The sequence below is a fragment of the Sorex fumeus genome, unplaced genomic scaffold (genome assembly GCF_029834395.1).
Source record: "Sorex fumeus unplaced genomic scaffold, SorFum_2.1 ptg000030l, whole genome shotgun sequence".
Lineage (NCBI taxonomy): Eukaryota > Metazoa > Chordata > Mammalia > Eulipotyphla > Soricidae > Sorex > Sorex fumeus.
The window spans coordinates 20,124,658-20,152,226 of record NW_026606087.1 but is presented as its reverse complement, the minus strand read 5'-3'; the positions used below and the strand labels follow the sequence as shown (position 1 = coordinate 20,152,226).

Genomic DNA, 27,569 nt, shown 5'->3' with positions numbered 1-27,569 from the left:
AGGTTTTATTTATTTATTTATTTATTGGCTTTTTGGTCACACCCAGAGATGCACAGGGGTTACTCCTGGCTCATGCCCTCAGGAATTGCTCCTGGCGGTGCTCGGGGGACCATATGGGATGCTGGGAATCGAACGTGTGCAAGGCAAATGCCCTACCCACTGTGCTATTGCTCCAGCCCCAATAAACAGATTTAATCTGCAGGATTTTTAAGGTGTGGAGGGGGAGAGTGAGAGAGAATAATGTACTCTAGAGAGAACACAGGCTTCTCCAAGGGCGGAGAGGGCCTCTACACACGTACCAGCATTAGACACAAAACCATGAAAGTACAGCAGCACATTGGCTTTGGCAGCACATGCACGCTCAAATAAGAATTTTTTTAAAATTAAAAAGAAAAAAGTAATGTGGAGTTCATGCCCAATTCAATCAGCTTAATCAATGGCTGAATAAATAGCAGTACTCCTACATTAAAAAAAATCATTTAGAAGGGTATGAGAGCTGGTACAGAAGGCCAAGTGCCAAAAGGAGAGAGAACAAAAGGGAATACCCTGCCACAGAGGCAGGGTGGGATGGAGGGATGGGGGTGGGAGGAATACTGGGATCAGTGGTGGTAGAAAATGGGCACTAGTGGAGGGATGGGTACTCGATCATTGTATAACTGGAACCCAAGCACAAAAATTTGTAAGTCTACAATTGTACCTCATGGTGTTTCACTTATAAAAATTATAATAAATAAAAAAAAGAAGGCTGGGTGCTTGCCTTGCAAGCAGCTGATCTGGGTTCAAACCTGAACCCCATATAATTCCCAAGTCCACCCATGAGTGATCCGAGTGCGGAGTAGGGAATGCCCCTGAGCATCATTGAGTGTGGACCAATATAAACGAAGAAAAAAAATTACCCAGAAGTTCCTTCATCCATCACAACTCACAACTGTGTCATGAAACACATGGACAACACCAGAGAAAACGGTGGAGAAGGCAGATCCAAGGACTTGCCTCTCCAGAGAAACACTAAGAATGTGAGAAGAGAAGCACAAAATGTCAGAATCAACTATGCCCAAACTCTAGGAAATAATCAAAGGTTCAAAACAACTGGTCAGGCTTGTTCTTCAAGTCGTGTTCTCCCTTGAACACGTGTCTCACTTGCTTGACTCTGGTTCTTCGGTTAGTTCCACTCTGGTTCTTGTTTCGTTTTGCTTTCCTCTGGGGGTGACTCTTGGCTTTTGCACTCGGGAATTACTCCTGGTGGTGCTCAGGCGACCATATGGGATGCTGGGACTGAACCTTCACGGGCCACTGGCAAGGCAGGTACCACCTGCCGTACTAACTCTCCAGCCCCCTACTTATTTCCAGTCCGGAGAAGCAAGTGTTAGCTCCTGAACATGTACTTTCTCCTTCTCCCCCCTCATGTCGTGCTAAACGTTTCAACAAAAACCATACTGCTGAAAGATATAAGCAAATGAAACAACGGATCAGATGCTGGTTACAAAAGGAAACTCAAAATCTGGGGAAAATTTTATAGCATTGTTATTTATTCTGCTCTGACCTTCTCTCTGATGGAGGCCTTGAAGGCAGCAGGCGGCATTCCTGCTGGGGAGCCCTGATCGCTGGCTCTTAACGGAGAAGAGCAAAGCAGACCTTGCTATAAAAAGGAGCGCGCCTGTTCTAACTTGTCTGAGCGCTATCTGAAGAACTCACGCACGGCACCTGTCTTTGTTTTGCTAGTCGGAACTCAGATAAAAAGCAGGAAACAATGATCAAGATATACAGCAAACCAACAACCCACAGACTTCTTGTACGAAGATTAAGGCCGAGACATACAACAGGTCGCCTAAACCTGGGAGGAAAAGTCACGGAGATTTTGTTTTAGAATTAGCGCACCTTTGCATGCACAGAAAACAACCCGAGAACCCCCCAGGCCTGGCTTTCAGGGCTGCAGATTGAAATGAAAGGCAACAGAAGCCAAGACCTGGTCTTTAGTAGGAAGTTTATCACAAGGAAAGGATGGGGGCGCAGAAAAGTGAGGGCGGGGGTGGATTAAGTTGGGTAAGGGTTGGGAGCTACTGGGACACTGGTGGCGAGTGCGGTGCTGGAATGTGTTATGAATAAACTCTATCATTAACAAACTGAAAATTAAAAGAAGCAGGGCCTGAGAGATAGTACAGTGAATAGGGTGCTTGCCTTGCATGCGGCCAGCCTGGGTTTGATCTCTGGCATCCCTTATGGTCCCCTGAACACCGCCATGAGTGGTTCCTGGTGCAAAGCCAGGAGTAACCCTTAGGCACTGCTATGTGTTACCCCCAAACCGAAATAAATAAATGAATAGATAGACAGATGCATGCATACACACATACATTTTAGAAAATAAAAAGAAAAAAATAAAAGAAATGAAAGGCACTGAAAAGTTAAAGCTGCACAAAAAATATAAAGATCTACACAGATAAATTAAAAAGGAGTTTATGGGTACACAAGGCAAATTATCATTTGTGGAAACACTTAAAAATGTCTGTATATCTCCCTTTCCACAAAATGAAAGTTTTGACAAAGGAATACACGCACAAAAAAAAAAAACACTTGATGATTAAGAGGTTCATTTTATCATTTTTAACATTTCAAAATGCTGGCGCGGATGTGGCGAGAAAGGAATACTCCTTCACTGTTGGTGGGAATGCCGACTGGTTCAGCCCTTTTGGAAAACAGTATGGACGATTCTCAAAAATTAGAAATTGAACTCCCATTTGACCTAGCAATACCACTCCTGGGAATATATCCCAGAGAGGCAAAAATGTATAGTCGAAGTGACATCTGCACTTGTTTGTTCATTGCAGAACTCTTTACAATAGCCAGAAACTGGAAGAAACCTGAGTGCCCAAGAACAGATGACTGGCTGAAGAAACTTTGGTACATCTACACAATGGAGTACTATGTAGCTGTTAGAAAAGATGAAGTCATGAAATTTACATTCAAGTGGTACTACATGGAAAGTATCATGCTAAGTGAAATGAATCAGAAAGAGAGGGATAGACATAAAAAGATCGCATTCATCTGGGGAACATAAAGTAACAAAATAGGAGATTAATACCCAAGAATAGCCGAGATCAGTACCAGGAGGATTACTCCATGGCTTAGAGGCCAGCCGGGCATTCTAGGGGAAAGGGCAGTTCAGCTAGAGAAGGGAGCACCAAATAAAGGGTGTTTGGAGGATACTCCCAGGATGAGAGAGGCATGTTGAAAGTAGACTATGGACCGAACATGATTGCCACTCAATGCCTCTTTTGCAGACCACAACACCCAAAAGGAGAGAGAAAACAAAAGGGAATGCCCTGCCACAGAGGTGGGGTGGGATTGGGGGGATGGGGGTTGGAGGGATACTGGGATACATGGTGGTGGAAAATGGGCACTGGTGGAGGGATGGGTACTTGATCATTGTATAACTGAAAACCAAGGACAAAAATTTGTAAGTCTACAACTGTACCTCATGGTGTTTCACTAATAAAAAAATATATATATATTAAAAAAAAGTTGGTGATCTGACCCCGTCTGCCATTTCACCAAGTCCACATCTCCGAAAGCTCCCTGGCCCTGCCCCCCTCAGGTGAGATAAACCAGCTGGCTGACATGCCAGGGCCCTTTTCAATCCGGAGGCAGACTTCCTTCCCTTCCAGCTGAGTGCTGGCAGCTTCAGGCCCAATAGTTACAAGGGCCTAACTATAAGGATTCACAGCACAACAGAAACACTGCAAACACAAATGCTGAAGACACGCAGAACTCCCTGAATTAAAATAGTAACATGGAAGTCTCTACCAGTACTCACTAGCTCTGTCAACATCAGAGAGTACCTTTAGTGAAACCATGGTGACGGTGTTTCACAGGAAAGGAGGAGAGCGGAAGGAAGAATAGCACATCTCAGAAATAAGAACAATGCATCTCAGAAGTGAGAGAAATGAAGACGAAGGTTGGTAACATAGGAGCACAAGAGAGCACCTGATCAGAATAACAGCAGCCAAGAAAAAGATCAAACAAGCTCCAAGATGAAATGAGGGTAATTTCTAGAACACATCAGAAGATTAAAAAAAAAAAAGTCTGAAAGGAAATGAACACCAAATCAGAGACCTATGGGAAGAAGTCAAGAGGAACAATATAAGAACAGACTCCCTACAGAACAGGAAGGCAAATTCAGTGAATAATCTCACAATCCACATGGCAACCACAAGAGAGCCACGCTGTCTATTCTAATATCAAACAAAATGCTCTTTAAGTCAAAAGTTGTTATAAAAGGCACTATATACTGATGATAAGGGTTCATTCATTAGGAAGTAATAACAACTAGAAACACTCAAAACAACAAACCAAAAATGATGTACAATCATCAACAGAATTAAGAATTAAAGTATAAATAGAAATAAAAAGTCCTAAAGTGCTGGAAGCTCCACCTTCAACAATAAAATATCTCAACACAAAATCACTAAGAATACAGAAAATTTGACAATATTAGAAACATGCAAACACATACAGGGAACAGTGAGCATCTAACAAGTGCAGAATAGACATTCTTCTCAGTGTATATGTATATGGAACATTCTCCATGACAGACCATATGTTTGGTCTCAAATACATGTCTTAATAAATTTTAAAATATTAAAGTCATAAAACCGTGTTCTCTGTCACAAGTTAGAAGTTAGAAATCAAGAAAATTTGTAATTTATAAAAATTAAACTATTTATTAAACAACTAGTGACCAATGAGGAAAGCATTAGAATATATGAAAATAGAAACATAGCATTCCAAAATTATGGGATGAGGAAATTTACAGGTGTAAAGTCGGACGCTGAACAGTACTGCAAACTGCAGTGCCTGAAAGAAAAAAAGGGGGAAAAAGTGCCTGACACAAAGACAGGCTGGTGGGCCGGAGGGAAACTGGGGCTTTGGTGGAGGAAGGGGGGCACAGCTGCTCCAACACTGGATGCCTGAAACTCAATCATGAATAATTCTGCAACTCATGGGGATTCAATAAATTGAAAACAATAAACAAAGACATTGAAAATCTCCTATCAGTGCCTTCTCAATTCTGGGACTTGCCACACAGCTCAACCTGAGAAGTGTAACTCCTCTTTTACTTTACGGGTAATCCCTGATGTGCCCTCTGGAGAAGCCACAGTCTCTCTTGAATGTTTCTTTTCGTGATCTCTCCCTCCTCATTACTTCTCCTAAATAAAGGTTATGCATGTTACTTTGCAAAAATAAGTTAAAATGTCATAAATCATAATATCAAATCCTCACCTACGAGTCCCCCAAAGGATCTAGGGCAATCGATTTTAACACGAATTAAGCAGGGGCTGGGGAGATAATACAGAGGTGCAGGGCATGCAGCTATGCGGCTGCTCCTGGTTCAATTCCAGCACCACTGGAAGAAGGCCCTGAGCATCTCTGAGGGGAACCTCAAAACCATGAGCAGGACATGGGCACACTGTCACTGTCACTGTCTTCGCGTTGTTCATCGATTTGCTCAAGCAGGCCCAGTAATGTCTCCATTGTGACAATTGTAACTGTGTTTGGCATATCGAATACATCACGGGTAGCTTGCCAGGCTCTGCCTTGCGGGCAAGATACTCTCGGTAGCTTGCCGGGCTCTCCGAGAGGGGTAGAGGAATCGAACTCGGGTCGGCCATGTTGGCCGCTTGCAAGGCAAGCGCCCTACCCGCTGTGCTATAGCTCCAGCCATGGGTACACATTGAAAACTAAGATCTAAAACAAAAGGTCAAGATCATCTGATGAGGTTGATCTGAAATACCCAGAATAGGCAAACTCGTAGGGACAGAGCCTGAGGGACAGGGTTTCCCCTAGTGGGTGCTCGCTCAGGAGCTACAGGTTCAGGAGAACCAGTACTGCTGGGAATCGGATCAGCGTAGGTTCCATCTGCCGAACTACCTTTCTGACTCTCGTAGATTTATTTTTGAATATTTCTTATCTGAGACTCAATTGAATCAGATTTCTGGGGTAGAAGCCAAGAATCTGGAGATCAGGACTCATATAACAATGTTAATGGAAAATAAGTCACCTGGAATATTTATATCTACATTCATTTCATCAGGAGTATTGTTTTCTGATCTCCATTCATATTTTAATTTTTAATTTCGGGGGTTGGAGGGATCCCAGGCAGCTCTCAGGGGCGCCAGGAGACCTATGGTGTCAGGGATTATCCTGGCCACTCCCAAAGTGCTAAGGGGCCTGGAAGGGCTGCATCCTATGAAGCTCAGGGTACCACGTGGGGCTGGGGAAAGAACCAGAATTGGCCACATGGCTCCATCCTGAATTATTTCTCCAGCCCTCCATGTTCTTTTTTTGCGGGGTGTGGGGAGGATGGGTACACCCAGTGGTGCTCAGGGGTTACTCTTGGCTCTGCACTCGGGAGTAATTCCAGGTCAGGGGACCATATGGGATGCCAGAGATCGAATCCAAGTTGGTCACATGCAAGACAAGTGCCCTGCCCACTGTACTAACTCTCCAGCCTCCATATATTTGTTTTTAAAAGTTATGGTTTTCTAAAATTTATTAATGTTTATTTGAATAACAAAATATCAGCATAAAGTTTTCCATAACATTTTGTTTGTTTTCTGTTTTTTTGGGGGGGGTGGGGTGGGGAAGGGGACATACCTCGCAGAATTTGGGGCTTATTCCTGGCTCTGTGCTCAGGGATCACTTCTGGCGGGCTCATGGGGGACCATATTGGGTGCAGGAGGCTGAACTCAGGTTGGCCATGTGCAATGAAAGCCCATTACCTGCTGTACTATTTCTCCAGTTTCTATTTTTAGTGTATGTATACCGATGATGACTATTTAAAATTCTTTCCTTAGACAGGTTATTTTGCCAGTCTTCTGCTTCTAAATTAATCCTGCTAAAGGCTTATCAATTTCCTTCTTGGTTCAAAGACCAGAGCTTTTTTCTAATTAAAGTAACACTGTAAAGAGCTATGTCTCGGGCATACAAAAATATCAACATCAATAAATTCTGTATTCTACTCATCACCCAAAAGTTTTGTTTCCATCCACCCACCACCATATAAATGACCCTTTCGACATAGTGCATCCACCTCAACTCCCATCTGATAACTACTAACTTGTTCTTCAGTCAAGATTTTCTTTTTGCTTATTTAAGTGAGATCAATTTTATTCTGCATTCAGTATTTATTGTCAGACTGCTGAGATGCATTTTCTCAATTTTAATGTTCTGGAGCGATAGCACAGTGGTAGGGCATTTGCCTTACAAGCAGCCAACATGGCCGACCCGAGTTCGATTCCTCTGACCCTCTCGGAGAGCCCGGCAAGCTACCGAGAGTATCTCGCCTGCACGGCAGAGCCTGGCAAGCTACCCGTGATGTATTCGATATGCCAAAGAGTCTCATGATGGAGACGTTACTGGGCCCGCTCGAACAAATTGATGAACAACGGGAGGACTGTGACCGTGAATGTTCTGAAATGTGTTTAATTTGCCTTACTTTGGAAAGATGTGTCTAATAAATACTTAGAATATATATTTTTGAATACATAGACTGGCAAACTACCCGTGGCATATTCAATATGCCAAAAACAGTAACAATAATGGACCTCATTACTCTGACCCTGAAAGAGCTTCCAATACGGCAGTGTTGGGAAAGACGAGTAAGGAGAGGCTGTTAAAAATCTAAAGGCTGGGACGAATGAGATGTTACTGGCACCCACTTGAGTAAATCGATGAACAACGGGATGACAGTGACACAGTGATACAATGATGAATATTATGAATACTGGCAGTACTGTTACGACTTTTCTTGTTAAGGCCAAATATGACTGTACTTAGGGGGCAATGTGATGTTGGGATCAGACCCAGGCATGTCCCACCCGTGAGCTCTTTCCTGGCCATTTTACAATACTGTCATTCCATCTTTCTGGCACCCTGCATTTTTATTGAAAAATCAGCTTTCAACTGCATTACTGCTCTCTTGGCAACAAATTGGCTCCAATGCATTTCACTATTTACATTTTTTTACTTTGTCTGTAATTTTTATCTATTTTACTATAAACTTCCTACAAATGTTTGCTTTGTACATATGTGTATTAGAGCTAATGCACGACGAATTTGTAGCTGAATATCTTTCATTAATATTGAAAAATTTCATCTTTCTTAAAATTTACATTTATCCTATAAAGTTTCTTCTCCCTGTGATTTCAACTTTATGTACTGCATACTTTATCCCAGCGTGTCCTACATATGTCTAGCAATTTTCAATACCACCCAGCCCTTTTGTTCTTTGGTCAGGATTTTTTCTTTTTTTAAACTGGCTGTACCTTTTTCAGTAAGTCAAACTACTGTTAAGTCTCTGAATAATCTTAAAGGGATTTAAACGTTATCCACCAAAAGTAGATACTACATAAATATTTTCAGAGTAGAAAATACAAAAGCAAATTAAACTTAAATGAGTCAATTTTGCTATGGCTAGCAATTTTTTTTTTGGGTGTATGTGAGGGGGTCCTTGCTCAGGTGCCCCAACTAGACCCTTTGATCTGAAGGCCAAGGTGCGATGCTGCTCAGACACTGTGGAACTTGGTGGCTCCCAGTGTTGGAGACCTGGGTGGTGGCGGGGACTGAATCCCATGGGTACATGCATCTCCATGATCCTATTGTTAGCAATTTTAAGAACTATGAGAAATCAACCATTATTAGCTAAATGAATTGCTATATTCTATTGAAAAGAAACAGACACACTTCTTTTAGAAGTATGCCTTTTTAGATATGTATGATTTTAGAAAGGATATTCAGGAACTGGAACACAGTGGGTAGGGGGCTTGCCTTGCATGCGGCTGGCCAGGGTTCAATTCCCCGCATCCCATAGCAGAGAGTCAAAATTAACCTTTAAGCATCTCCAGCTGTGGCCAGAAAATAACAACAACAGAGCAGAGAGAAAAAGAATATACAAAACCTGTCACAATTGAGAGTACACTTAAAATTTTTGTGTGTACGTGTGGTCTGGGGCCAGACTTAGTGGTGCTCGGGGCTTACTCTTGGTCAGGGATCACACCTGATGTTGCTCAGGTGACCATACGTGGTACCAGGAATCAAAATAGGATCTGCCACATGAGGCAAGCGTCTTGATCTCAGTACTAACTCTCTGGTCTCAGATCATATTACAGTTTTATTATATTGTTTCATATTTGATGTTTAATTATTTTTTTTCAAAAAAGATACTTACTCTCTCTCCTTTTCAGTGAGTTTGTCATTGATATTATCTTTGATTGTTGATCTTGATCCCTTATGAATTATAGGGTATCTGAGGGGCACTTGTAGGAAAAAGGAAATCATGGACACCAAATGTGCAGTATAACCAAGGGCCACAGCAATGCTTCCATCATCTTTTGCTGTAAATCCAAAAGCAGAGAAAAAAAAAAATAACCATTTACCTCATAAATGTAGACAGAAGATTTAAATTTTGTTTTATATATATATATACACACACACACATATATATCTTAAAAGTATTAGTATTCTAAAATGTTCATGAAGCTTCTTTTCCAGTATTTTTAAAGGCAGAAATAATACTGTAGTCTATCATATGGTTCGAAAGAGGTCTCAACATAATATTGCACTGACATTATATATTTGGTTCATCAATAGTTTTATAAGCAGCTGAACTGTACAACATTATTAACCCTAAAGGGAAGTACAATAAAATAATATACACTTTATGGGCTGGAGGGATAGCACAGTGGTAGGGTGTTTGCTTTGTGCGCAGCCGGCCTGGCTGAGCCGGGTTCGATTCTTCCGACCCTCTCGGAGAGCCCGACAAGCTACCGAGAGTATCTGGCCCGAACGACAAGCCTGGCAAGCTACCTGTGACGTATTCAGTATGCCAGACACAGTTACAACAAGTCTCACGATGGAGATGTTACTGGGCCAGATCGAGCAAATCGATGAACAACAGGAGGACAGTGCTACAGTGCATACACTTTATAGGGTGTATCCTTAAGACTCATAAATATTGTGTTGCATAAATAGTGTAAAGCTTGAGATAGGATTTTGGGAAAGAGTAATTAAAACCGCAAAACCAAAAGGTCAAAGGTAAAAGCCCCACACTGTTTAATATAAATTAATTTTAATTTTGCAATTTAGGTGGAAGCAGTTGGAAAAAAGTATATATCCTAAAGGCCTAGTATTAGTATCTCTCAAAGCAGTCACAGAAAATTACATTTTTAACAAACTACCCAGATTTCTGCTGCCATCTACCAAGTTAGAAATAATCATTCAGGTACTCAGCATTGAGAAAAACACAACACAAGGTTTTAAACTTGGTGGTATACAGTATTTCCAAAGTGTTTTCTTAAAGATTACCCCAAAGAAGGAAAACACACACACATACACACACACACACACACACACACACACACACAATTTAAAATAATCTAGAATACCTCTGACTAGAGAAAGACTGAAATGATTGACATTAGTTTGACCATTTTCTGACTTGTAAGGGAGTTCAATTATTTACTCATAATTTAACTTCAATTATGAAGAAATTCTCCTATTTTTACATTAATACATTTGTACTTAGTTGTCTAAGCATTTCCTTCTCATGAAAGGAACACTGGTATAATGTACTATTGTAGTGTTTCCCAGAGTGGGCAACACTGACACTCCCCCTGCCTCCCCGTGGGCCACTGGAATGATCTAGGTCAGGCTGTTCGTTTGCTTAATAAGATTTCCAGGGGAATAAGATTTCCAGAGGTTATTGAATGACTTTCTTTCCCCCCTCCCCCCATAAAAGGGGCATTAGGCCAAATAAGCTTGGGAGCCTCTGGTCTCTTGCTTTAGTAAGTTCTCCATCCTAAACTACAATAGCAGATTCCTGGCTTCTCTTTGATCAGATTATCAAAGTATTCTGTTCTCAGACCCAGAACTGATTAGTTTATTTAAGATAATCACAATTTGTCAACAAAGACTAAATGGATTAAATAGGTCACTCTCATATTCTATTTCAATCATGTAGTAGATAAAGAAGTTAAAGCTTAAAGAAATTAAGGAATCTCTCCAAAGTACTAACTAGCAAACAGTTTGGTCTGCTGCACTGGGCTCTGCCCTTAAGCATTCCACCACACTGTTTCAGGACTTCATAATAGAATCAATAACACTTTTTAAAATTTCAGAGCCTAGAATAAACCAAGCATATGACACACATGTGCTGCCTTGGTTTCTTCATATTTTTCTACTAACAGCAAAGAACACTTAGTCAGTGAATCCTCAATGACTTGTGCAGTGCTTGACAGGGAATGGATTTCTCAGCCCATATTTAATGTTCTTTCAAGATGTCAATCAAACTGATGAAAAAAAATAAAATAGCATTCATGTCAACTGATGCTGTCATACGTAAATGCCTAGAATTCAAATGGTTTTTAAAGACCATAACCTCTTGCACTAGTCCCACAAAACTACCTTGACCATCACAGTACTTGACTTGTTAAAATCCGTATTATCACATTACCATAGACTAAAATCATATTTACATTGTAAAGGCATTACCTTATAACTGAATCATCATGTAAGAGATAAAGGAAACCTTAGCGATCACTGATTCTGATGCCATTAGAGAAAAATGAGATACTGGTTTAGTGGCCTGGTCAAAGCCACACTGGTAACAATCATGAATGGTGGGGTAAAAGGACAATTTGAGACTATCTTGCTCCTAAATGTCTATCTCTAGTAATACAGATGGGACTATACGTGCTATCAGAGGTTGTTGAATCCTTCTTTCATAAAAAATAGGACTTGTCAAATTTATAATATTGCTCTCAGTCAGAATTAGTCTTTAAAAAACTTCTTTGGAAGGAAAAAAGAGGAAGAGGACAAAAAGTAATAACGAATAATATTACACTGTGCTTGGACTTTGTTAATAAAGAATATGAGTCCAACTAAATCTCTCCTTTTCCTATCAATCCTGACATAAAGAATTTGAAAATTCCCAGGAAGAAGCTAAAGATTTCTTAATTACCCTTCCAAACTATATATTTTTTAAGTCTATCTAAGCACTCGACTACCTGTATCTTTTTCCATATTAGTAAAGGGATAAAATTGAAGAATACCATTTGCATATGTTGAGATTATCCACAGATCTATCAAATCAAGTTTTGTTTGTATTGCTGTTTTTGGGTCGCACTCAGCGATGCTCAGAGATTATTCCTGGCTCTGCACTTGGAAATTACTCCTGGAGGTGCTCAGGGGACCATATGGGATGCCAGGGATCGAACCTGGGTAGGCCGCGTGCATGGCAAGAGCCCTACCCACTGTACTATCTCTTTGGCCCTCTAAACAATTTTCTGATATTTAAAGGTTAAAAAACATCTCTAAGAGGAACCTATGTATGTACATGTACATCAAAGCCCAAGAGAAACAGTAAAATGGAAAACTAAACAAGATTGGAAATCAACATTTATTTTGGCTATTCCAACTGACCACTGTTTTTTTTTTTTTAATCACGAAAAACCCTCCCGGCTCAACTGCAAAGCCCTCCTTTGCTTCCCATTCCTGGCAGAGTGTTTAGTCATTGCCACACTGTTAAATAGCATGGTGTTAGATTTCCAATATTGAAGCTTTATATTAAAAAGCAGTTTAAAAGAACCACGGGAGAGGCATTACAGGGCCCAAGGGTATTCCAATATCCTCAAAAGGAAACCCACCTCCTGGTAGGGAAGTCACTTTCAACACCCCAAGACCACTGAACATCCAGAGGGAAAATGTGAGCTGTTGTGGTTAATTATGGCTCTTGCTGGCTACTAAACTTCACATGTCACATTCTGTTGCCAATCACTTGAACTAGAACACCAAAAGGTTTAAAGTTTCCAGCATTCCAAGATCTCAAAGACTTTTTTACCTGCCAAAGCCAAACCTGTCTCTCTAGGGTGTGCTTTGCCAGTAAGCATTAACGACACCCCTAACACCTAATGCAGAGCAGAAGTTTGTGTTCCTTATACAACCAGAAAAGGTTAAAAAACTCACAGGTTATAATTTTGCTGGTGGGAAGAAGGTAGAGAGGGTGCACAGAAAGCCTCAGGAACAGAAATCTACTGTAATATTCAGATAAGGAGCGGAAAATCCTCATTAAAAAAATTTGAAAGAGCAAAACCAACAAAATCTGCAGTTTCCTTGCAATAATAATTTCTGGTTTGTTTTTAAAATGTGGATATTTACTCAGGACTTTAGCTATTGGGTAATTCCAATGATAATAAATCCCACAAACACACAATAGCTATGACAACATTATAAGTTAATTCAAATTTTCCTTTGACTTAGAAGTTGGATAAACTATTAATATTCAAATGCATCCAAGTACAATAAGTGATCTAAAAGCTCTTACCATCCTGCCTTCCCAATCACTGAGGCAGCTGATTTGTTAAGGAATCAAGCACCCACTGATCCAGACAGGACAAAATATTTAAGACTCTAATCACTGCCACAGCATCTATGGAATCATTCCATGTTCTCAATGAGACACTGTTTGACATATGGACTCTCCTTTCCAAGAAATCATGCCTGCATAAAGGGATACAGACACAGAAGGAAATCTGGGTCTCATTACCACAAAAGGCTCTCGTGTTATGGATTACTTAAAAACACACACAAACATTTTTTTTTTAAATGCAAAACGTCTCGGTCAATGGAACTCAAATGAATACCCTTCTCTGGACAGTGTGTCCAGGCTTCTTTGGCAAACTCTAATAAAGACTTACCCAAATAAAAAAGCACAACAAATACTGGGCCACTGTAGAGGTTTCCCAAACATCATCAGCCCATTCAGTGCAAAGTCTATCCCAGCATGGTCTCATGAAGATCATACAATTATTAATTTGAGGTTCCTTCACTAATCTCCATGAGAGGCAGCTTCTATAGAGCCCAACACTAAAAAGTTGTCAGACGTCTGGAAGGGGTTATTATTCAAACCAAGAAAGACAACTACATCATGACAAGAGTAATATGGATTTTCAAATCAGGTTGACAAGGGATGACTTTACCCCTGCTGCTGGCTGGCAGGAGTCTTTGGAAAAATTAACTCATTTCTCTAAGCTTCAATTTTTCTAACTTAAAAAAAAGAAATCCTGAGTGTAGTTCTCCCCCCACTCCTGCCAGAGATGTAAATTCTCACAGTTCTGAGAATTAAATAAACCAGATTAATATCAAGCCTGATGCTTTTATTTATCCAGCCTAAAAACATTCTTTTCCCAGCCTTCCTTCAGCAGGGGAATACTATTTCGTCTTGTAAGGCGGCTCCAGCATCGTCTTCTCGGAAAAGGCTTTCCAGATCCCTTCCTGACAGAACTGATGACTCCACTTTTTTGAGTCCCGTGACTGAGGATAAACTTCTACACATCACACACTGAGTGTGAATTCAACGAATATTTCTTCATTGGCTTGATTACAATGTAGATGGTCACAATGAGGCTAAAGGTAGGATGGGTGTCCATGTGTGTGCATCCCTAGGACCTGGCACAGCAGATGACAGACAGAAGGGCAGTCAGTGAATTTAGGATGTACTCAGTAGAATGCAAACACGGCCTTTTGAAGTCCACACTCTCAAGAGTGCTTCTTCTTTGCTTGTTTGGTTTTATTGGGGAGGCACACTGCAGTATTCGGAGGGCACAGAAGGTGCAGAGTTTGGGGGGCCCCTAGAGGTGCTCAGGAGACCATGTGGTGGTGGAGACTGAACCTGAGCTTTCAGCACACAAAGCATGTGCTCAGCTTTGAGCCATCTCCCTGGCCCCAATACTGCTTCTTAAAATTTCTGATTGCCAGAAAACATGGTGAATGAGTAGGCCTGTAAACTTGTATTGTACTTATCTCCTGTTTCATTTTTCAGCAACTTCACTGAAAAAAGCAAAATTAATTTTTAAAAGGCCGAAATGATGTATTCCCCTTGTTAAGCATACAAAGTAGAGAGAGCTAGCAAAGTAATGAGAAAACAGGAAGCAAAGCACTTCAAAGGGAAAAAAATAGCATCAAGAAATATCCAAGAGTGGATTAAGGTGGCAGACAACTCCAATAGCCCAGCTTCCCCTATTGCCTCTCTTTAAGTCATTCTGCATTTAGCAGTCAAGAGTGAACTATAGCAACACAAATCAGTTTTTATCAGTCCCTTCTTGAAGTGTTTCCGGGATTTCACATTCCCCGATTGAAATAAAAAACAAACAAACAAAAAAACCTGCAAAACTCCTTTTACTGGCCTCAAGTCCCTGCCTAACTTCTCTTTTTCCCCTGGACCACCAGTTTATCAGACTTCCCCTGGCCAAAGAGGTCTTGCAACTAATTCAGTTACATTTATTGAAAGTCCTTTATAAAAAAAAGTTCTTAAATGTTATCTCAATTTGATTGATCACTGCAATAAATGAAAAGAGATATTCTCTCACTTTATAGAGAAGTTAAGCTCAGAGATGACAGGCTTTGCCCAGAATATAGTGCTTACTATATTTTACCTACTTTCTAGGCCAGGTTTTCTCAGATATACAAGGCCCATCCCTTCATCAGAGCCTTTGTATTTGGGGCTTAATCTTGGAGCACTGCTACCACCCCCCCCTCAGCTGAGACAGAGAAGCTTCCTTTCAGCCTTTAAGTTTCTGTCGCCTCTCTGTAGCGAGGAATGATTTCTAAAACACCATCCCATTCTCTATGATAGCTTGCTTACCTGCTTATTAAATACTTTTTACTTTTTGGCTATCTCCCTTAACAGGTCCAGTACATGAGAGGGTAGAATACACCTGCTTTTATTATCAGGTTGTAATCCTCAAAACAAAGGCTCTGCCATACAGGTGATGATTATTTTTTTTTCACTTGATGAATATTGTTTCCTGAGAACCTAGCACAGGTTGAAAGTAACTCAACAGGATTTTTGAATAAATATAAGAATGAATGAAGAAAAAGTGGTGTCCTGAGTGAAAGGCACTAACTTTGCTAATTAACACTAAAGCACGTTGTTACGAATTATAGGGTTAAAGGGAACACTTGCAATGTATAACGGATAAATCTCAGCTACACTGTTAGCACTGTAGTTTCAGCATGTTACTAAATAACTTATTTACAAAAAGAAAATGGGATTTTATCACCTTTTAAAAAGTTTTCCTTGTTTTGTAACAATCTAGGCAGGATACAAATTAATATTTTGTTATCAAGTAGAAAGTGAACTCAGGGGCGGGAGTGATAGCACAGTGGGCAGGGTGACTGCCTTGTACGTGGCTAACCAGGGTTCAATCCTGGGCACCCTGTATGGGCCCCTGAGCACTGCCAGGAGAAATTCGTGAGTGCAAAATCAGGATAGGAGTAAGCCCTGAGCACCGCTGGGTGTGGCCCCCAAACAAAACAAAACAAAACAAAAAAAGAAAGTGAATTTAAAGCTTACATATCCAGGACCTGAATTTAGGTTTCCCCAGGTGTTTAATCTCTATCTATATTTCTACATTTACTTCCCAATCACTTTTGTAAGGGTTACTGAACAAGTCAAAAAAGGTAATAAATTCAAAGTCTTAAATATAAAAGGTCCACAAATTCATTATCTTTATAGAGAAATAGGAGAACGCTCCAGTGAAAATTAGGGACATTAACCTTTGAATAACTTCCTAAGTAGATCACATACTAGTTTTTAGAATAATCTGCAAAACTATTTAGTAAATCTGAATTCATTGTTGAGGTTAGGGAAAAGAATCTACTTTGTTAACAATAAAAATAATCTCTATCAAACTGTCAAATAAAATAAGTTCTTCTTTTTGCATACTGGTAAGATTAAAAAATATTTTAAAATATAGCAATTACAACGAACCCGTCTATAACATCTTTAATAAAAAAAATTATAATGGAAAGAGAACAGAAATGACAGTAAAGTGATTTGGGTAGCAAGAATGTCACAAAATTAAAATTTCAAATACTTTTTATACCAGCTAAACTACGACTTTCTAAACAACAATAGAACTGATAGATGTTTCATGTTCTGCTCCCAGATACAGAAATTTTTCTTACACACCAAGTCAAAAGATTAGGGGCATTACTAATATTCCTAAGAACGCTACAGTGATTTTCTAAAAGTCAAATTAAAAACTATTTTCTTTTACATTTCAAAACTGCAATGTTCAATAATTTTTGTCCACAATCAGACAAAATTTGCTCTTATGTTTCCAAGTCAGGAATGTGACTCTTTGTACTTAAAATTGGGAAGGCCAGAAGATCCAAAACCTTTCTGGACAAAATAATAAAAAAAAACACATTTCAAGTTAACTCTGCTACTAAACATGCTTTACGACCATATATATATAAAATTTTTAAAAGTAGAAAGAAATACCTTGGAAGTCTTCAGAATTGGGCAACTTGACACCACATACAAAGTAATCCTTATGCTCATTCTAGAAATAGAATCCAAAACTAAAATTAATTTGTTATTAATAAAACAAAGAAGCTAAGCCAAATCTCAAAAGAACTCAGCAGGTCAGTGTTAACTATTCTGGAATCAAAGCATTTTCTTAATTGTTATAGTCAGATGATGAGTACGTGGTGCTGAGAGAGCACCATTCTCTCTCATTATGTGTGTGTATGCTTAAGTTCTCTATAAAATAAACATTTAAAGCATCACATAGAAAGCCATGGAAAGCAACAATTCAAAGCAATATATGAAACATTTAAACAAAAGTAACATGATTCTATAAGCAACCTAAAAGCAACCTATTTGTCTCAGAAAATTAGTCCTTTAAACCTCTTTCCATTAAAAAAACAAAATAATGCCATTAAATTTAGGATTTTGTTCCCCCCCCCAAAAAAGAATCCTAATCAGTTTTAATTAGCAGTTGTGTATTTAAAACAGTGAACATATATTTGTGCTTAAGCACCCCAAACAGTAACTAATAATTAGGTTTCCTGAGGAAGATCTTAAAGGAACTACAACAAATTTCGTGGGTTTTATCTGGGAGGGAGCGGTTGGGCCCCAGTGGCAATGCTCAGGGGTCACTTCCAATGGTGCTTGGGGGATCATATGCAGTTTGAGGAACTGAACCAGGGTCAGCTGTGTGCAAGGCAAGAGCCTTAGTCCCTAGAACTACCTCTCCAGCCCAGTAATTCGGTATTCTTTCAGGGAAAGATGCAAATATCTCACCAAAAATTGATATTGACACAAGAAAAATAATCAGTGGGCCAGGGAGACAGCTCAACAATCTGGAGCATAAGCCTTACATGCACAAGGCCCTGTGTTCAATCCCTGGCACCACATGGATGCCCTGAGAACTGCTGAGTACCGCCCTGATGGCCTCTGAGCACTGCCCCCTGCAGTACTGTTGGGTCCCAGCACCGAGCACTGCTATTTCTGAATGATGCACCCCCAGCTGAGCCGAGAGCTGCAGAGAAAGGCCCCGAGGCCCCCTAAGCACGGTATGTGAGCACCCCTCACTTGGTGTTCCTCACTCAAATCAAATGGCTTCAACTTATTTTTAAAATAGACACCTAACATTTGAACAATAACAATGAATTATTCTGATGAGAGGAAATTTTAAGTGGAAATCATCATTTTTTTAAAACATAAAAGGTTTCATTTTATACTCACCAAATCGATAGGATAAATGTAAGAAAGTTCTGACAGTAACTGCCTGCACCGAATTGTCAACTGAGCATTAGTCTTCAGAAAGAGTTCTCTATTGAGGAAAGAAGAAAAAACTTTGTTTTTTTAAAAAAAATAATACTAAATATTAAATATTAAAAAATATGACTGCATGCTTTCTAACATTTATTTTCACAAAACTGATGCAGAGGGAAGATAAAAATAGCCCACGGTAGGCCACATGAGTCCTGATCCATCTCTGAATACTAGCAATCAAGCTAACTATAATCTAAGGCCTAGAGTCCACCAGCACCAGGTAAAGAGACACAATAATGACTGAGTTCTAACAGTATATGCTAGGAGCATCACAGACAGCTAGGGTGGGAGGCACTACATTGTTCCTTTGAAACTACACAAGGTACATAAGTAACAGATCAACACAAGAGGACATATTATCCTTTCAACTGTGTTAACATTAAAGAAAAAGGGGGGGGGGCAGTGTTATAAGAAACTGGATCAAAGTGGAATATAAAATAAGTAGCGTAATGCAGAGAGACCACTGAAGACTTAAGCAGGACAAATAATAATTCCCCAATGCCTGGCTCTCCTACCTGCATACTGAGAGGATTAGACAAGACACTCTTTAGAGGTTTAACATCGACTGCTAAAGTGTCAGGAAGGAAAATGCATGCAATAGGTTAACTTTGTAGAAAAAGTGAATGAAGATGAGGGAAAGAACAAAGGTGAGGGACCAGAGCGACAGGACAGCAGGTAGGGCATTTGCCTTGCACATGGCCGACCCGGGTTCAATTCCCAGCATTCCACGTGGTCCCCCAAGCACTGCCAGCAGTAATTACTGAGTGCAGAGCCAGGTATAACTCATGAGTATCACTGGGTGTGACCCAAAAAGCCAAAACAAACAAACAAACAAACAAAAACAAAAGCGGCAACAAGGTAAGCATGTTCTGAAAGAAATGAAGAGGGAAATGATCAAGATTCAAATGTTATAAGCAAATTAAAAATGAGCATCTGAATCAGCAAATTATACAGTGCCAATTTATTGGTTATTTAAGATAAGCAAGAAATCATTTCATTTCATTTCATTTCAACATCCTGTTATTTGTCGATTGCCTCGAGCAGGCCCCAGTAACGTCTCCTTCATCCTAGCCCTGAGATTATATTCAAGGCTCTTTAGGAGAATGAGACCCATCATTGTTACTGGTATTTGGCATATTTGGTATGCCACGGGGAGTTTGCCAGACTCTGCCCTGTGGGCAGGCTACATTCGATAGCCTGCAAGTTTGTCCAAAGTAGGAATGAGATAATAAGATGTTATAAAAGATGTCCTGATAAGATGTCGCGCGGCAAGAAATCACCACGGGTTTTTAAGAAAAAAGGAAAAAATATAGCAAAAAAAAAAATCCCAAAGCTTCCTCATTTATGAGAAAAGACATCTAACAGCAATGCTGAGGATCAACCATACAGGTAGAGAGACTGATGTTGAGGGAGATAATGTAGGGGCTGTGGAGCTTTCCAAAACACCTGACCACTCAGCAGGAGCAAACCCGGACCCTACCAAAGAGCAAGAGGGGCATACTCAAACATTTTAAAGTCATAGCATTGTGGTTTTGGAAACCAAACAGTATATCATGAATCTTTATATTCATGATTATGACCAGGAGTTCTTAGAACTGCCTCTAACATATGGTGCATGACACCCAGTAGGTGCTATTAATATAGGCATAGTTAAGATCAAATATTTATTAGTGCCAGAATTAATGTGGCACTCAGATGTGTGAAATACCAATACATACTGCACCGCTTTTAAAAACTGTTATGGTACCAAATTCTATCTTCCAAGTAAACTCAACAATCATATAATAATTCTGTCTTTACCTTTTTGCAGTGCATTCCTTTCTCAAATCATTTAAGGATTCCTTCTGGTGTTGAAGCTTGAGGTGCTCAGTGGAAAATGCACTTCCTACAGAGAGAGTAAAGGAGACAATTTCAGATGTAACAGAGGAGACAGGATTGTTCAATCATAAACAGGACCCAGTTCCCCGGTGAAGAGAGAGAAATAAGTTAAAAAGACATAGTGGGTTGGATGCAAAGGTCACCCACAGGGATTCATGAGGGAAAGAAAAAAAAAAACAACTAAAATTTTGTATTTATTAGATTAGTTTTTTATGCAGGTTCTTGCAGGAGTGAAAGAGCCTCTGCCTTCATATTTATGGCTAGCTGAACAAAAAACTCCGATAAGATTTCAAAGGTACTATTTTCTTGATTGGTAGCCTGATTGATTTTCAAAGCACCTGGGCTTATAAAACTGGAATAGTAGTGGGGTGAGGGGATGACAGGCAAAACTTGTGGGGGGTAGGGTTCCATGAGAAATCTCTTTATCTTCCACTCAATTTTTCTATGAACATAAAACTACCTTTAAAAAAAGCCTACCCCAAAGACACAGTATTGGGGTTACAGTGCTGCCCTTGGATACAGCCAACCCTGGTTCAGTTTCATACCCGGCACTCACATAAGGTACCCAGAGCCCCACCAGGAGTGATTTCTGAGCACAGTCAGGTGTGATGCAAAATTAAGAAAAAGAGAAAGTGAAAGCTTCTTAAGGTACTGACTACCCAGCCCTAATACCTTCAGTGGTTTTTAATTGTAGAAATAATACCCTGGCCCTTAGAATATCTTAGTCTGATACTTTTTACTCATACTTTAAGTTCTAGATCTTACAAAGAAGTTTAGTTTCAAAACTATGATCCATAAAGAAAATGTACCCTCAAGCACATTTCTCGTAAGAATAAACAAATAGACTCAATAACCAAAATATAGTTTGCACCTTAGCACCTCACCAATCTAATGATATACGGTGATTTACAATACTGTTCATGACAGTCCCATGCATACCTCTGTTTGCAATGAGGCAAAGTGATGTATGATATGTCAACGGCAGAGTTTCACACATACTGTGTTCTGTCGTCACACAAACCAGAGGGTTAGCTTTGCTCCACCAATAACCAGTGGGACATCTGCCATCTCCTCCCACACTTCACTGATAGCTTTCAGCGGCTACTCTCAGCTTGGTACCGATTCTCGAGGGGACCACGCGATGCATATTACAGCATGTGCTCAGCTCCTTGGGCTATCTCTTTGGCCCCAAGAACTACGTTTTTAGATATACCTTAGAAAACTCGATCTATAACTTATTATTATTTCATAAGCCAAAGTAATACTGAGGCAAAGAAAAAAGTCTTCAATTTCTTCAGACCCTGAAAACTTGGGGTTGCTTCCTATGGATAATTTCATAGAAAAACTAATCTGCATCTTTAATCTCCATCCACATCCTCCTGTGCATTTTAAGCTGTTTAATGCCGATTTGGCATTAACTGGCATTTTTTTACTTCAATCAATCTATAAATTACTTCAATTTACTATACAGGTTCCACACTAACCCTACCCCTCCTTCATTATGCTCTCATACTTATCAGCTAGAGCTCAATTTCTTCTCTAAGTAAGAAACTTCCCTTCTCCATTTGCCACCTATAGAAATCACGAATCTTTTCATTTTTCAATGATTAAGAATTCATTGCTAAATATAACTTTTGGTGCACAAGTGGTTTCAGACTGGGTCAGTGGGACTCTTCAGCCTTGCTTCTATGGCCTTGTGATATATTCAAAATTGTACAGCAATATTTTAATCCCACAGGATGTACAGTAATGGCACTCATTCCCGACATTTTTAATTTGTGTTTTCTCCACTTTCACTTGCTCAGTCTAGAGACATCAATTTTGTTGACCTTTTCTAAGACCTTTTTAATTTTAATGGTATTCACTCCTATTCCTTTGAATTTCACTGATTTCTGACCTTTCTTATATCCTTCCTGCTTCTTTGTTTGAACTGAATTTCTTTTTTTCAGCTGCTAAAGTATAAGCTATGGGCTGGAGAGACAGAACAGCAGGTAGGGTGCTTGCCTTGCATGCATCTGACCCAGGTTTGATTCCCAGCATCCCATCAGGTTCCCTGAGCTCCGCCACTAGTGATTCCTGAGTGCAGAGCCAGGAGTATTCCCTGAGCATCACTGGATGTGGCAGCGCAAAATAATAAAAATTTAAGAATTAAGTATAAGCTTAGTTTATACACAATTCTTTTCAAATATGACCATCAACTGCTATAAATTTCCTTCTAAGTATACATACCTTCAAATACTAATGTCATATTTTCATTTGGTTCAAACTATTTTCTAATTAACCTTTCTCATTCTTCTTTGATCCATGCTTTGTATACATGTGCTCAATTTCTGAGTATTTGGAATTTTCCAACTATCTTTTTGTTAGTAATTTCTAGCTTGTTTTCATTTTGTTTAGAGACAGTAATTCATACTATTTTTATTCTTTTATGTTGTTTGTTCTATATCAAATATGTCCTACCTGTTCCAAGCATCTCTGAAATAAAAATGTATAATATAGTGGTGCTCAGTGGAGTAGTCTACCACCAATTAGGTACAGTTCTCATCTGAGAATGTTGGAAAGGTCTTCCAGCCTCACTGATTTTTCTCTCTACTTAATCTAAATTATATGACCATTCTAGCCTTCCTTTGATTAATATTCGATAGTGTGCCCTTTCTATTCCTTTACCTTCCGTATATATATATATATATATATATATATATATATATATATTCAAAGTGGGCTTCCTTTATGTAACACTTATTTAAGTACTTTAACATAAATCTAAACAATCTGTTTCAATTGAGCACTTGGACCATTTATACTTAATATAATCATCTATAATGTTCCAATTATAAATCTATCATTTTGTCAACTATTTTATAAACAATATGGTCTTTGTCTTTCTAATTTTGTTTGGCTTTTGTCTGCTTTGCTTTTGTTTGTTTGGGGGCCACAACCGATGACGGTCAGGGGTTATTCCTGGCTCTGAGCTCAGGAATTACTCCTAGCAGTGCTGGGGGGCCATCTGGGATGTTGAGGATCCCATGCTGAAAGCCACATCAGACACATACAAGGCAAGTGCCTTACCTCTGTACTATCTCTCCAGCCTCACATTTTGCTTTTATTTTATGATCCTTTCCTCATATACTTTTATAAAATTCTTTACATATATTTTCTTATATGCATGTTATTGGGCTGGAGCGACTGCACAGCAGGTAGGGGATTTGCCTCGTATGCGGCCGACCCGAGTTCGATTCCTCCGCCCCTCTCGGAGAGCCTGGCAAGCTACCGAGAGTATCCCGCCCGCATGGCAGGGCCTAGCAAGCTCCCTATGGCATATTCGAGATGCCAAAAACAGTAACAAGTCTCACAATGGAGATGTTACTGGTGCCCGCTCGAGCAAATCGATGAACAACGGGAGGACAGTGACAGTGACCTTCTGCACCCTACAGTTACACTGTCTTCTTTCTCTTTTATGACAACAGTTCTTCGTGGTTTCCTAGGAATTACAGACTTTGCAACTCTTTCCTTGAAGGCTTAATTCTTTGCTTGCTGGGGAACAAGATCTAAATCCAATTTTTATTGCAATAGCAATCTCCACTTGTCTCTTTCAGACCCAAACCATGCGGTAGTTTTCTATAATTTCCTGCCTTGACTTCAGTCTTATTTGTGAACAGACAAAAAAGGTTCATGCAGAGAAACTAGGCAGAGTGAACTGCCTTGTGCCTGCTATTATAATGTTACGGTAGCCCACACTTGGTTACTAGGAATTTGTTAGAAATTGTAGTTGAATTGTTTCACCTACTAATACAGTAGCCTCCAGTCCCTTGGCTGAGCCACTGGTGAGGCAGTTTCCAGATGCACTCTCCTATTTTTCCTTACATACCACACAACGTGGTTCCCTGATACCTTAGTCCACTAACAGATTCAAACTGATATCATATCCAGCTTTCTTGTATTGTGAGGATGGAAGTGAAGTTCGATTCATTTTTCTACACCCAAAGCAGAGATCACTCAGGGATAGAAAATAAATGCAAATTACAAAACTTCTTTTAGAAATGCGTGGTTCTGTTAACACATATATCAGTATTCTACTATATTAGGTAAAACGGTGCTTCTAATCAGCAAGAACTCAAGTCAGGCACTTTTATTTAACAACTGAATGCAATGCTGTCTCCTATAAATCTGAAAGCTAGAAAGAACATGAATCTTGTTTCCATCAACAAAACAAAGCTGACTCCTTAGGTTCTCTCTCAGAGAGAGAGAGTTTGGTCTCAGACTGGCCAATGGCCAGTTCCTGTCGAAATTACAGTTTAAACCAATAAACTATCATTCTTTCGAGTTTTCTCCATAAAGTCAGATAAGCAGAAAGCAACATACTCCAACTTTTTCAGTTTCCCTCCATGCAGGAATGTCTTTTCTGTACTATGATTTATGATGCTGCTCATCTTAAGGGTTAATAGGCTCTTTCGTGCTGTAACTTTTGCAAAATTGCAATTGACTGTATTTCATTATGATATTTAATATCTTGCACATAAGAAACTGCACGCTAAATTCCTCTCGGAATTTAGTGCCAAGAGAAGATTTTTTTCTCCCCAAAGAACTGATATATTTCCTTATAACAGGCAATGGGAAGCAATTGATACCTTTCATAACTACACAATTGGCCTGACAGCTTAGATGGTCAGAGCTAATTTTACTGCTTAAATACAACAGGCAAATCCTTGGGGAGGCAGTCTATTTTATGGAAAACCCAAGGACATATGAATCAAAGATCTGGGTTTAAATCCTGCCTAGGCTATTTTCAGAACTCTAGACAAGTCTTAAATTCACTTAGTTTCATTTTTCTCAGCTGTAAAATATGAGAAATTTCACTTTCGTTCAATATTTAAATTATCCGAACTTGTTTCAGATGAGTGGAGGAATTTTCCAGGAAGTTCCAAATTAGTAGAGGAATTTTCCTAACAGATCTGCCTAACTATAAAAATAATATCCACAAAGCACAAGTAGACACTATACAGCAATTCAAATATAACTTCCTAATTAGTTTGCTTTCCCATACTAGAGATAATGACTCTATACATTACCACATCCTTAGGCTTCCCCTAAATCTAATGACTTCACTTCACACTATCTTGAAATAATAGGATTCGCTCACAGACCTACCCACTTTCTTTTTTTGTTTGTTTGTTTTGTGGTTTGAGGGCCATACCTGGCAATGCTCAGGAGTTATTCCTGGCTCTGCACTTAGACATTACATCTGGCGGTATTTGGGGGATCATATGGGATACCGGAGATCAAACCTGGGGCAGCTGCATGCAAGGCAATGCAGCCTTGAACTATCTCTGTACTATCTCTCTGGCCCCTTGTGTCTCTTTCTTAGTCATCTTCTCCAACTCAATTTTCAAGATATGGCTAAGGCAAAGATAGTGCAGGGTAGAGCATTTGCCTTGCACATAGCCCAGGTTCGATTCCTCTGTCCCTCTCAGAAAGCCCGGCAAGCTACCCAGAGTATCCCGCCCGCATGGCAGAGCCTGGCAAGCTCCCCATGGCATATTCGATATGCCAAAAACAGTAACAACAAGTCTCACAATGGAGACGTTACTGGTGCCCACACGAGCAAATCGATGAACAATGGGAGAACGGTGCCACGGTGGTGCATACTACAATTTACTTCTCATCCCAACTCCCGTACGTACTATTCTCTTCATAACAAATCATGTTTCAGCTATGGTGGCCTCTAGACACTAACAATGACTATCTGAAAGAGAAATGAACAATTCCATTACAGTTGTTAAGGGATAATAAATAGGCAACCAAGAATAAAATCAAAACAGTGAAAGGCCTCTAGAATGAAAACAGTAAGGCACTAAGAAGCAAATCAAAGAGGGCACAAAGAAAGAGAAAGATACTTGATGTTCGTGCACTGAAAAAGTTAATTATTATTGGGCAAAAAAAAAAAAAGACTTCAACAACAGAGTATTTTCCTTTGCAAACAGACCACACTGGAGAGTATCACAATTAGCAAAAAAACTATGAAACAGAGTTCAACTTCATTAGTTTCCAATGAAACAAAGATCAAAATTACAGGGGGTATGGTGCCACCAGCAGGTCAATCTGTACCAGTGAGGTGAGTGCATCAGCAGCCTAATGGCGCCTTCAGACTTCCAGATACCCCAAAATTGCTGCTGCGCCTTTTGGCCAGACCCCAAAGACTTGGGGCAAAGTTTACCAAGAAAGTAAAGGGCCAAAAGTTAGGTATGTGGGAGACACACCCACAAACCACCTCCGGCTCAGCTATATAATTGGAGGCAAGGCCTCTCTGGTTCCTGATCGAACTGCTTAATGGCCATGATCCCAGAGACTCAGTAACAAATCTCGAAACCCAGTGGCTTTTGGCAGAAATGTGTCCAGACCCCACAGAACATTACTGTCGCCAGGCCAGTCCACGGAGGAAAAGGTATTGTCACTCCACCTGCTCCCCCTTGACGGGTTGGTGGCTGTCATCCTCCAAAGGCCATAGGACAGTCAGGTCTGGGCCCGCAGTGACGAGACATTTTGGACCTCAAGGGATGGGGGTGGAGCCAGGCCTGTCCTCCCCACCCCAACGAGACCCCAAGTCATCGCCCACAAACGGCCTCTCTGGCTCCTGATCAAGCTGCTTAACGGCCATGATCCCAGAGACTCAGAAACAAATCTTGAAACCCAGCAGCTTTTGGCAGAAATGCGTCTGGACCCCGCAGTAGGTTACAGTCACTGGGTCACCCCTGAGGGGAAAGGGTGTTGTCCCTCCGCCTGCTCCCCCTTGGTGGGTCGGTGGCTGTCATCCTCCAGAGGCCACTGGACAGTCAGGCTTGGGCCCACAATGACGAAACTTGTTGGGCCTCAAGGGATGGGGGTGGAACCGGGCCTGTCCTTCCCACCCCAATGAGACCCTAAGTCATCACCCATGAATGGCCTCTCTGGCTCCTGATCAAGCTGCTCAACGGCCATGATCCCAGAGACTCAGGAGCAAATCTCAAAACCCAGTGGC

The 27,569-nt window shown here is 40.2% G+C and overlaps 1 protein-coding gene across 2 annotated transcripts in view; it reads right to left on the bottom strand.

Annotated features, from left to right (window-relative positions):
* Positions 1-27,569, bottom strand: part of UVRAG (UV radiation resistance associated) — a 311,864-nt gene that overhangs the window by 117,559 nt on the left and 166,736 nt on the right. For both annotated transcript variants that reach the window (XM_056116060.1, XM_056116061.1), the window contains 4 exons: positions 20,477-20,561; positions 18,587-18,674; positions 17,339-17,399; positions 9,224-9,389 (listed from right to left, as the gene is read on the bottom strand). In XM_056116060.1, coding sequence (XP_055972035.1) covers positions 9,224-9,389; positions 17,339-17,399; positions 18,587-18,674; positions 20,477-20,561 — 400 coding nt within the window. The remainder of the gene's footprint in view (positions 1-9,223; positions 9,390-17,338; positions 17,400-18,586; positions 18,675-20,476; positions 20,562-27,569) is intronic.